Below are 12250 nucleotides of genomic sequence, written 5' to 3' on the forward strand. Positions count from 1 at the left end.
CCAACACCTGTGTGACAATGCAGGGCCTTTAATCTATAATAATGCGTCATTATTTTTGTAAGTTGATGTAATGTTTTGTATGTGAAATCCATAGAAATCAGAGTAACTTGTATAAAGCTGTCAAATAAATGTATTGAAGTACGGAAAAAGTGCAGTGAAGTATTAGTAGTAGTATAAAGCAGCATAATTCAAAGTAATTAAGTAAAGTACCCTTAATTTTCAGATGCACAGTACTAGACTAAATCTAATTAGTTACTTTCCACCTCTGATGCAGAGGTTACCCTTTAGGGTCCTTACACCTTTTCCAAAGTCAAGCAGAAGTCACTTTCCAAATTAAACTCATTTTAAGCATTTTAAAGGTGGGTTTCAAGTGTTTCCAGCACCTAAATATACAGGTGTGGTAATTCCCATATTTATTTGCAGTGCATATACATAAAATATACTGATTATTGTGCTTCTTCCTCACATTCAATTAGATGTTTTTTTTCTGTAAGCAACACACATATGTAATTGTGACAGCACTCTATACAAGGGTCAAACATTAAAACGTGACAAAGTTTAATTTCTCAAAAGGTGTTGTAAGTAGGCTTGTTATCCTATATAACCTAGATTTCAAGCATGTTTAAAACTTTGAAATATCACATTCCCACAGTCCCTCGGTTTACAACCATAAAACATTAAACCCTGCTGCAGTGACCTGGGCAAACTCCATCAGCCTCAGGGGTTCTGCTGTAAATGACCCTGATCCCTGATCTCACACCCAAGATTATGAAGCACATTATTGATTTTTTGGAAAATCTACTTTATTACTTTTCTTTGGTACACTGGAGAGAGGGAAACCACAGTAACCATAACACCCCAAAGCAGCTGCAACAATGTGCTAAAAAAATAAATAAATAAAAGCTAGGCATATGACGGTCACATTATCAAGGCAGGGTTAAATTAGATCAGATGTTTTAAATTAGATCACTGTTTATAACAGCTTTTTATTAAATAATAGACTAATAGACTAGTATAAATCAGCAGCAATGTCAAACACCTGCAGACATGTTCAGTTGCTTATATACCTTGCTCCACCTTAAACCCAGCTGCAGTAAATACAGAAAGGCTCACATGGAGGGAAGGAAGTAAACATACTGGTAATCTATGTAAACTTACGCAGAAAGAAATAATGGAAATTCAGTTTGGAAAATTGTTTAATTTGTGTTTAATTGCTAAGCCTTGAGACAGCTTCTTTCCGATTGTTTTTCAAGTGTTGTTTCCAGTAGCACCATGAACATCGGAAAACTGAAATCTCAAGAGTGCCTCATCACATGATGTTGCTCAAAGTTCCAAGTGCCTCACTGCAGTAACTTTGTAAGAGGATTACCTCTCAGCTATTTTAATCTAATTATGAAAGAAACCATTTCTTCCTTATCTAATTTAACTATAATGGGGTGGCAACAATTAAAAGCATGATGCCTTTTCAATTTAATACTTAAGATCTACATCATATTTAATCTCAAACTAATTCCCCCAACATACATAAGATGCAAATATATTATTGGAGCACAATCTTAATGCATTTAGTGACGACTGACTGCAGACATTTCCTATTGAGCAAAAGACTTAAACGCTTACCTGTTTCAATGAAATGTTCCTCAAAATACAGCAAACTACCCAATGTGTTTTCAGCAGAATTTCCAGTCAAACAAAAGTCACTGCATTTACAAGGTATAAATCTGTTTTTATTACAAGATAATGCAAGTTTCGAACATTCAAAGAATACAGCTTCTCATTTAGAAGTGCCGATGCATAACTCACAAACACTTATGTGGTGGTAATAGAACTTCCAAAAATGTTGTATCCTAAAAACTGTCAGACTGCATTGGGTGACAAGTAGTTCGTCAACAACACTGACTGAAAGACATTTAACAGCATTATTATCTACAATCGCGAAAACACCTTCACCTATCGTTTCTGCAGGGATTTTGAATAAGTTGTTTTCTAAATGTTTTAAAGTCCCCCTGCTATTCAACAAAGTTGTACAAACTGTTTCTTAAGTGTACTTGTACAATGCATTGACAAACAGAACACAACTTTATTATTTGGATGGCCACATACAGTATGTATACAAGGTATGGAATATTTTCAGGACACCCACCTATGTGATCCTCAAGCCAACAATGTGAGGCTTGAATGCTCAGCTCCACTTTCAAATGAATGCCTCTTGTTTACAAAACTATACTCCTCCCCTTTGTTTTCTAGGGCAGAGCTTCCTGTCAGAGAAAGCTCTGATTTATTAGGTGTCCAAAAGTGTTTCTTTTTTTCTTTCCTTTTTTAAACAAAATATTGTTTGGGGGGAAAACAGTCAAACTTCATCAGTTTTCAGTTACAGTGATCATGAAACTACACATTAGTACATCATAACAGAAAGCTGCTCAATTGTACTTTATCTTGAGTTTCATACTTGAAAAACACTGACACCACATGGCCAATAGTAATATAAGTTTGTACTGTACATTAAACAGAAGGCAAAATGCTGCCTCTGTTATTCACTCATCACTTTCTATTAAAATAACAACTAAGCAATTACACAAAATGTAAGGAATGGCGCATATTCCATGGCTACCAAAAGAAAAATATAGAAGACTTCATCTTTGTAAAATTTCAGTCTTCTTTAAGGCCTCCAAAGACAGCTGTGGGGACGCTCTTCTGTTCGAGCTGCACCTCTGCAAAGGGCCAAGACGAGAAGACAATTAAAAAATGCATGTTCATGAATAAAACACTTCGGTATAAATGTTTGAACATCACCAAATATTTCATTTTTACTGCTGAAACTGGGGCAGTTGTGTCTGTCACTCACCTTCTGGTCCTTGGTCGTTATCATCTTCATCCTCATCATCATCATCAATGTCGATCTCATCAGGGTTGGCCTGTTTGGCAAGCTCAGCCAACTCGCTGCGAGAGGTGTCACTCCTGCATAGGAAGATTCAGAGAATGTATTTGTTTCCATTTAAGTTGGAATATATAAAATTTTATAAAAAAGGCAGAACATTTCACAAGGGGTTGTGGGAGAGCTGTAGCCAGTACTGGCAGAGGACAGATTAGGAAAAGCAGTTATGGATAATAAACAAAACAAAAAAACTTGAGTAAAACTAGAATTACCACCTAACGTTGCAGTCTACATTCAGGTCTATACAGACTCATGCATAGTGAAGACTTTGACATAATTAAATGAAAAGGTATTATGCGTATTTTTGGTGAAATAGAATTCATCACTATATTGACTATAATTCCAGTGAGAAACATGCTGTCTTCACTTTGAGACTATTTTTAAAGAGCAGTACAGAGGCCTGATAGAGCTCTTTGTCACATGATGCAACAACAATCACCTGAAGCTCAATATCTGCTAAACAAATCTTGTGGTGGAGGACCAGAGGAACATGATAGAGTGGATGTTTCACACACATCTTCAACCCATCAGAACAGAATATCAATACACACAGTTCCAAGGTGAGCAAACAAGATTAATGTCACCAATTCAGTATCAGACCAAATGTGAAATATGGTCACAATCTCCCCTTCTGGTCATGAGTTATGGCATTGAAAAATGGCCAGAATATTGCTTTTGTAGTACATTATGATTTCACAGTAAAGTTGACCTTTTGTATACTGAATGTCATAATTTCATCCTAACAGATTTGTGTGACATTTCGTCATAATTAACGCAAGAATTCTTGACTTATGGCCAAAAACATGTTTTGTCAGGTCACAATGGCCTTTGACCACCAACATTTAATAAGCTTATCCTTGAGTCCAAGTTGTCATTTCTGCAAATTTGAATAAAATCCTGAAATGTTGAGGTCACAAGAATGGGACTCATGGACAGATGAAAAGTCAGACAACCCGAAAACATAAGGCCTTGAGCCAAGGCTGTCGCTAGTGTGGAGGCATTAAAAAAAGACTTAAGACAAACCTGACAAAGAGAATCTTCTCTTTGGGCTTGAGTTTGTCTTGCTCAGCCTCTGCAGCAAGCTGCTGTGCTTTCTGTTCCAGCATCTTCATGTCATCAATTCCCATTTGGCCTGGAGCAAGATCCGACACTGGATAAATGACAAAACAAATGGTTGAAAAAGACATAAACATTAGTAAATATATACCATTACATTCATTAATGTAAAGTTCAGGGATGCAACAATATATCAATATAGTTAAACATCCCCTCCAATGTTCTGTACTGCCCATACAGTTCAGAGCTAACAAGTTTGTGAAAGATCCCTCACCAGTGCCTGTGGAGCTGGTTGTGGCCTTCATCATCTGAGAGGACATGAAGTTGACCTGGGTGTTGTATGTGGCTTGGACACTACGTTTGATCCTCAGCATTTCTCTAATTGTGTCCTCATTTCCATGGCGGATCTCAAATTCTTTCCAGGTCTGCCAGAAAGTTGCAGTCACCTGAAAGAACAAGTTCATAATCAATAGGAGTTACTATCTGCATGTGAATGATAAAAATGTGACATTTTATTCAAAAGCAAATTAAATGTTAGGAGGTGGTCCATCTCACCCTTGGGTCACAGATCTGGGAGCAGTAGGAGTAGATTGCTCTGCCCCGATCAATTTCACCAAGTTTACTCTCCATGTCAGCAAATCGCAGACACATGTCCCTTGCATGCTCATCTGGAAGGACCTAGATAAATGCAAATCATATTATTTAGAATTTAGTTATTTCAAGAATAGAACAGAAAATCTAAATAATTGTGATGGATCAGTTATAGTAAAAGGAACTGTGATATAATCCATAGATAATAATAAATCAACAGAAAAAAGGAGGCTTCAATATGTTGTCATGTCCCATGTACCTCGATAGCTTTCTGGTAAATTGCTCTGGTATATGTGACTCCATAAATTTCAGCTGCTCTCTTGATGTAGATATTGAACATGTGATGTCTCTCATCACTCTCTACTGCCTGCGTTGCCCTTTCATAGACAGCCATGGCGTGTCGTGCCAATCCATACCCCTCCTCCAATTTGGCATACAACAGGTAAATGGCTGAAAAACAAGGCACAGTGGTACATTTAGCATTAGCAATTTTTCATAAAGGAAAAAGGTAGAAACAGTGGAATATATCATTAAAAAAAGTTGTCAACGTAATTCTAACAAAACTACTCACTCTTTGCAAATTTGGCAGGGCAGCCATCCAGGGCTTGTTCAAATAAATCTCTTGCTCTCTCCAGCTTCTTGCCCCCGTAACGATCAATGAACTTGGTAAGGTAAGTGTTCCAGATGTCATACACATTTGGCCACCTGAAGAGAGCAATACCACGCTCATATGCCTATAAAAACAAAGACATGAAAGAATTGTTTAAATAGGTGGAATGTTAACCAAGGCAATACAAGAACACATATTGAGGATATTTGTTTAGCAATTAGTGGCATATTCTTACTTTGAAGCTTTCCTCAAAGTAGTTGTGCTCTTCAAGGAACATGGCATAATTGATGATGATCTGTGGTGTTGCGATGCGGAGGTCAATGATTCGGTCATACACCGCTTTTGTAGACTGAGGAGGAAAAAATAAATTGAGAAGTAATAAACTAAACACACACCATTCAAGACAGATAAACGACAGCTCTAGTTTCAAAGACATGCAAAAGCACGAAGTGGATCAAGTCCAATACTAAATATGTGAGAGTTCACCTGCCATGTAATGCATTCATTCTGCATTAACACACACCTGTAAACACACTGACATGTAGTGAACATACCTGGAAAGTGCCGAGACTCTCCTCCAAGTCCGCCAGCATAGACCAGACCTTCAAGGACTTGTAAACTCTGTTCTGGACTGGCTCAGATGCATCAAAGTACTCTGCTTTCTTGGATGGAATGGCTGTAGCTTTCTATATCCAAAACATTAAAACAAAAATGGCTTACAAATATGTCCACAAAGTACATATACACACAAATATCATTAGTCATGTCATATACTCAAAAAAACAGAAAACAGGAAAAAAGAGATGACTGGTTGCTTTGTATTCCCAACCGTAGATCAGTAATATGTGGGGTGTGCTTGAAAAACTGGCTTAATCTCAACTCTCAAGAAAATGCTTTCAAAAAACATTCAAGAAAGACACAAATTGCCAGTATTGTTGTAGTTTCTCAGAGCTGCCACTAGATGTTACTAAATATCTGCACTGAAATGGTGCTACTAGACTGGCTGCGCCTGTAATCATGAAATGCAGATGAAATACAAGTGCCTCACCCTTAGTATGCGCAGTGCCTGTTCATAGTTCTCATGGCGTAGCTCCATCTCTCCATATTCACACCACACTGCAGCAAGGTCATCCACCTGCTTGTAGTTCACCTTGGTAGCCTTCTCAAAAATTGTCCTTGCCTGAGTGACAGTCAGTAAATGTAAAACATATCAAAAATGCAAAAAGCATCAGATCTGAATAGAAGAGGGTTCCCAATATCCTTCAATAACTTACATCATCCAGCTGCTCATTTTCCTCATAGAACTTCGCAAAGGAAACCCAGAGAGAGTGAGGCTTCCCTGTGGCCTTCATTGGATCCACAGTCTGCACTGCTTCAGTGTATGTGTTGATGATCTGCAGAAGAGATGGTGAAGATAGATCCATGAGTAATGCACATTAAGGCCATTTTACACCTCCTAATTTAAGAACTTCTCCAGACTGTGGGAGAAAGCTGGGTCCAGGGTTAAGCCCATGCAAACTCGCACACTGTCACAGCAAGAAGATGCAAACACTACACAGAAGGCCCCAAGCTTGAGTTAAATTATTAGATGAGATGCTATTGTGTTATAAACAACCAAAAGTATGTTTTGTAACAGCCTTCTATAGAAGGTGTAGAAAAAAGCCTCAACCTCACCTGCCGTGGATTGCCCTCATACAGTTTCACTCGCTTGTGCCACTCATGGACATTATGAGGGTTCTGCCGCAATAGTACACTGTTCAACAGGAGGGGTCGCCGGGCTATCAGCTGTTCAAAGCGGGCCAGTCTAAGCTCCATGTCTATGTCATCTGGAAAAAGAGAGACAGAGAGTAAGGCATGTATAACAAGGGAAGTGAAAGCTAGAAATTTTGCCAATAATGATAAATCCACACAAACCATCTTCATCCTTCCCCATCTCAGCAGTGGTCTCCATCTTTGCCGCAATCATGCTCTCTTCAAACTGGGCATAACTATCAAACACCTGTGTGAAATCCCTTACAGTTACCACCGTAAGGATGGCCTCCTCATACACATCACGGGCCTGAGAAAGTAATGACACATTAATACTCATAGACGATCAATTAACCAGACACATGTCAAATTAAAGTTTATTTGATTAAGGCAAACAAACTAGCACAATATAAAGAAACGGAATGTTCTGGAAAAATAACTTTCAATGTGATAAGACCTGTATAAAATGTAAGCTCTTCAGAAGAAACCCACCTTTTCAAAGTGACCACTTCTGATGTAATAGTCAGCTAAAGAGCACCACAGTTTTCCAAGTTGGTCTGTGAAACGAGTGAGGCCTCCTCGGATGATGGCTCCTACATTCAGAGAGGTCACTTTATCAGGATTCTGAGAGATCAGGTCGCATAGCTCATGCCACAGCTGTCCAACAAATAAATGAAGAAACAAGATTTATTAATCTTCCTGGCAGCTTGAGAAAAACGGGCACATTTGGAAGTTCTTAGGATAATAAAATCTTACCTGATAGTTAGACTTCCCCTCTTTGGACACAAAGCTTTCGTCATTGACAACAGCTGCAAGTCGCACAGCTGCTTCATCCAAGCGGCCAACAGACCGTAAGTAGTCAATGTATTCCTCTGCATTCTCTGGAGAAAGCTGCATGTACAAAGTGACAGAAATTTCAATGGTAATTTCACCTTTAAATATGAATCCTAACATGTTGAAGAAATCACTTCCTGATCAACATTAGATCTCAATATTGTATGCAGATAAAGCCTTTTGGATGACTGGTGAGACATCGGCAAAACTTAATCGGCAAATCCAGTAGCCTTTTACTTGGATGAGAATCTTCCAACATTAATATATTCAGACCTATCATACCACAGTGTTACATCATATCCATTTTTCAAAAGTTGTCCCATATTATGCAAACACAACTATCAATGTATTCAGAAAGATTCTTAGTTGACAACTGCTGTATTAAACTAGTTTGTGTACCATGCTCTTACCTTAAGGTACCTGCGGTACACCCGGATGGCAGTCTCGGGCAGGGGCAGGTTGCGGACAAAGCGGAGATACAGAGGCCAGATGCGCGGGTGCTGAGTAACAGGAAGAGCTCTGAGCGCACGGTCAAATGTTTGCCGACTTCTTGTGATCTTGCATTGAGACACAAGGAACTGGCAATAGTCGAGCCATATTCTCGGCATCTAGTTTGAGGAAAGACAGATTATTGTCAAGCACAACTTCCAAAGACACAGAATTGTCAAGTGGTTCAGTATTGAGTTCTGTAGGAAGTATACCTTATGCATAAAAACCAACGCCCTTTCGTGGCAATTATTGACCTCTTCATAGCCTGGTTCAGTGGCACATTTCCCTTTAACTTGTTTCCGTCTCTCTCTCAAATAATTGTACCAGAGCTTATAGCTGCAAAAAAAGAAGAAGAGTTAGACCAACAGATAATCTTTGGCACAAAATCTTTAACCCCGATTTAACCATTTTGACACTAAATATACCTAAATAAGATGTACCTATGTGGTTGCAGTAATATATGGATTTTCAAGGTATGCGTGGCCCGATGCTTTCTCTGCAACTGTCACCTGTAATGTCATTTATTGTTATTTACCTGCCAGGCAGCTCTTTCAGAGCCCGCTCGTATATCATGTTGAGGGTAGATCTGGTTCCGTTCTGTTTGAATTCGATGTAACGCATCCAGCACTTGACTGAGTACGGGTTTCTGATAATCTCCTCTTCATAAGGCAGATCATCATCGTCCTAGCAAAACCAGAAATCACATAACACGTCAGTTACAACTCGTCGCACTGTTAAAATAATCAAGTCATTTTTTGTCAATTTTTTTTTTTTTTGCCTAAATCATCTCCTCATGACGCCGGCCACCTATGGTAAAATCGCCAGATCCTCAGTTGATCAGATCATGTGATTTTACCCCTTTAAGATAATGGCCTATGTCAAGTGTGTGATTTAAGCGGATTTATTATGCCTAAGTCAAAATAAAATGTGACTTAGGCAATTTTTTGACCATGCCTTTGTGGCTTAAGCAAGATATGGTAACACTTTACTCTAAGGTGTCTACATAAGAGTGACATGAGCGTGTCATAAACATGAAATGGGATGTGTCATGAACATTAATGACACTTTGAAGTAACATTAATGCTCATGATACTTGTCATGTGATGTTTCTGACCGGCTTGTATGACTCTTATGTAGACACCTTAAAAATAAAGTGTTACCATATCTTGCTTAAGTCACAAAGGCATGTTCAAAAAAATTGCCTAAGTCATTCATTTCTCTTAAGTTACATAATTTACACACAGTGTTATTACTATGCCAATAGCCATCCTTTGTTACATCCTTTTTGAGCGAAATGATCAATAAATGTCATATGTTACACTTTTGGTGATTTTTTTTGTGTTTCCTGCAAAACTTGAAAAAATGAGTTAGGCGATTATTTTAACAGGGTGACGAACTGTAATAACATTTTAAAGACTCGTTTGCTAAAAGAAATAGCGCGTCAGAGCAACGTAACCCCAACGTATACAACTATACGCCTCAAATGTAAACATTAATCAACTAACAACAACCATTATGGGATCAGGTGTTAAACATTTTAACAAGATTTTAGGAGCAAAGCATGTCTGAAAATAAGTCTTTCTCGATACCTAGCTTAAGCGTCATAAGAAGCTAACTTCCACCACAGTTACACACACAACGCCAAGCTAACGTTAGCGCTACAGTAAAAGTTAGCGTTAGCTAGCTAGCTAGCTCTTCTTATCAATAAACGCTGTCAGATAACAATGTAGTAAATGGTGTGGCTTACAAACAAAACATCGGATTTTCCATTTCTCGAAGGCATTTCTTCCTAGAAACAATGGCCGTTCTGGATAAAAAGTAATGCTAACTTTAGCTAACGCTGGCTAGCAAAGCGTGTAGTCCCCAGTGGTACTTCCGGTTCGTCAAATCACGTCATTTTTTTTGAACGAGCCCTTATCCTGTGCACACAAAACATGGATCTTGTATGAAACGTGAGTTGCCTTAACTCTATGGAGTCTGGTGCTATTTTGTCCATTTTTAAATCCTTTTCATCCTGCCTGTATACACCACTTAAAAATGTTTAAATACCATGTTGTTGTTGTTTTTTTAGCACAACCTCACCTATATGACCTAATAATAATAGATTTTTTAATTCTGACTTACTGTATCAACATTTTGAACCAAAAAGAAACAAAGAAAAACCAACATAAATGTGATCTTGTGATTGTGTGTTATCCTGTCATCCAACTCTGGTTTTTATTGTTGTGTGACTGTATTTTATTTGTGTCTTGTGTGTTTAGCGTAACAATTTTGGTCATTTTGTGTATTTTTCAGTCATTTTGTGTCTTTTTTTTTATAGAAATTTTGTGTCTTTTTTTTGTCATTTGTGTCTTTTTTAGTCATTTAGTCCAACATAAAATGTTATTTTGAATCTTTTATTTACTTTCAAAACACTATCATAAAGAATTTGAAATGTTGCAAATGTGAACAAAGGTTGCAAATATAACATATAAGAGGGTTACATCCAGTTCTATAATTTTATACAAAATATATTTGACCTTGTCTCCAGTTTTACTTGGTATATCATCATCAAACTGAAACTGGCCTCATGGAGTTTCAAGCCAGAATTTTAGAGGTAAATTTACAGTAGGGCTTGACGCTGCTTTGTTTTTACGTCTGGACGTTATGAAAGAAGTCATGCTTTGGCGCTTTTGGAGACTCCAGAGGGTTAAACTAACATTTACACAGTATTTTGAATGTAAGTTGGTTGTGCATACTGCTGACATCTTAAACATACAGTAATGTACACTGCTGCACATTTATTGATTCAGAGGTCCTCAATCTTTTTTCAGACGAGGACGTCCCTTCAAGGTAGCGAACATACCAGGACCCCCTTTTGTATGTTCTTTGGAATAATTTGACGTAGCCAATTTCTTTTTACACATCTAATATGAAGTGAATTTCAGAAAATACACAGACATAGCAGGAGAAAGTGTTTCACTCTTACTGCATAATACTACATACTACATAGTCTAAATTAAACCTGAATTCAGATTTCTTAAAATAAAGAAACACTATCCAATAAAACATGCAAAATATAAAATAAGTATATGTATTTATAAAAAAAAACTTGAATGTGATAGCCCTATTATAGTTCCAAAAAATAAGTTATTCCTTTATTAATTCAGTGTTGCAGCATCTCAAGTAGGCCTACAAGTAGGTTAAGATAATACATTTTTGGCAAGTAAATAGTTTGTGTAAATAATTAATGATTGATAAAACTCTAATCATGAAATAACTGCAACCTATAGAAACATTTTAACATTCATATATCATTCATCATATTTAATCTGAAAACTTTTCAGGGATGCCCTGGTGTTAATGTAATGATAATTTATGACTTTGACACCAGAGTGACTCTAGTGTTAACCTGTGTAAACAGAATTTTCCAGTTCAAATGTGCTAATGCTAAACAAAATCATTATGGTAAAATGATAGATAAGATGCATACATTATGCAATTAATATGTGTTAAACAATAATTTCTACTGTCCCTCTTTTGAAGCCCTTTGAATAAAAAAAAAAAACCCATTGCAAAGAAATGGATTTTGCAATATATTTTTAAACACATTGCCCAATACCCCAATGTTGTACTGCATGGGTGTGGCTACACCATTATGAGTTTATTAACATTTAACTGAATAAAGCAACTGTGAACACTGAAAATGTGTCAGAAAAAATGTCTTATGACTCCTGTATGTTTAAATACGATGGTAAATTTCCAAAAACTAACCATAACAAGGCTGTTAAGTCAGTTTTAAGATTTGAATGCTCAAAAGTTTTTTGTAATGGTTATTTAAAAACATTTTTTAAATTACTTTATAATTCAATGTTAATACTTTTGAGAGCCAGAAGTAATGAAGTAAAATAATTAAGGTCATTATATTTCAGAGTCAATGGCAGCAATGTCTCAAAACCGTCGTCACATAGTTTTTCAAGGACATTGAGTTCCCATAACAGCAACAA

At 37.2% G+C, this 12250-nt stretch overlaps 1 protein-coding gene across 1 annotated transcript; it reads right to left on the bottom strand.

The window, feature by feature from the left end:
* Positions 1-1705: 1705 nt before the first annotated feature.
* On the bottom strand, positions 1706-10163 carry xab2 (XPA binding protein 2). The gene is made up of 19 exons (XM_059347647.1): positions 10012-10163; positions 8800-8948; positions 8477-8600; positions 8186-8383; positions 7698-7832; positions 7434-7598; positions 7107-7251; positions 6867-7018; positions 6467-6586; positions 6241-6372; positions 5747-5878; positions 5428-5541; positions 5154-5316; positions 4842-5032; positions 4547-4669; positions 4266-4437; positions 3959-4085; positions 2846-2958; positions 1706-2711 (listed from the first exon to the last, which is right to left on the bottom strand). Exons 1-19 carry the CDS (start codon positions 10045-10047, stop codon positions 2650-2652), a joined length of 2553 nt encoding a protein of 850 aa, XP_059203630.1. The 5' UTR covers positions 10048-10163; the 3' UTR covers positions 1706-2649.
* Positions 10164-12250: the final 2087 nt, after the last annotated feature.

This window comes from Centropristis striata, chromosome 13 (genome assembly GCF_030273125.1).
Source record: "Centropristis striata isolate RG_2023a ecotype Rhode Island chromosome 13, C.striata_1.0, whole genome shotgun sequence".
Taxonomy (NCBI): Eukaryota; Metazoa; Chordata; class Actinopteri; order Perciformes; family Serranidae; genus Centropristis; species Centropristis striata.

Coding starts and splice junctions, on each gene's coding strand:
- xab2 (XM_059347647.1), bottom strand. CDS start 10,047: ATGCCTTCGAGAAATGGAAAATCCGATGTTTTGTTT. Junction 7,833..8,185: donor TGTACCGCAGGTACCTTAAG/GTAAGAGCATGG, acceptor TTGTACATGCAG/CTTTCTCCAGAGAATGCAGA. Junction 5,542..5,746: donor AGAGTCTCGGCACTTTCCAG/GTATGTTCACTA, acceptor TTTCCTCCTCAG/TCTACAAAAGCGGTGTATGA.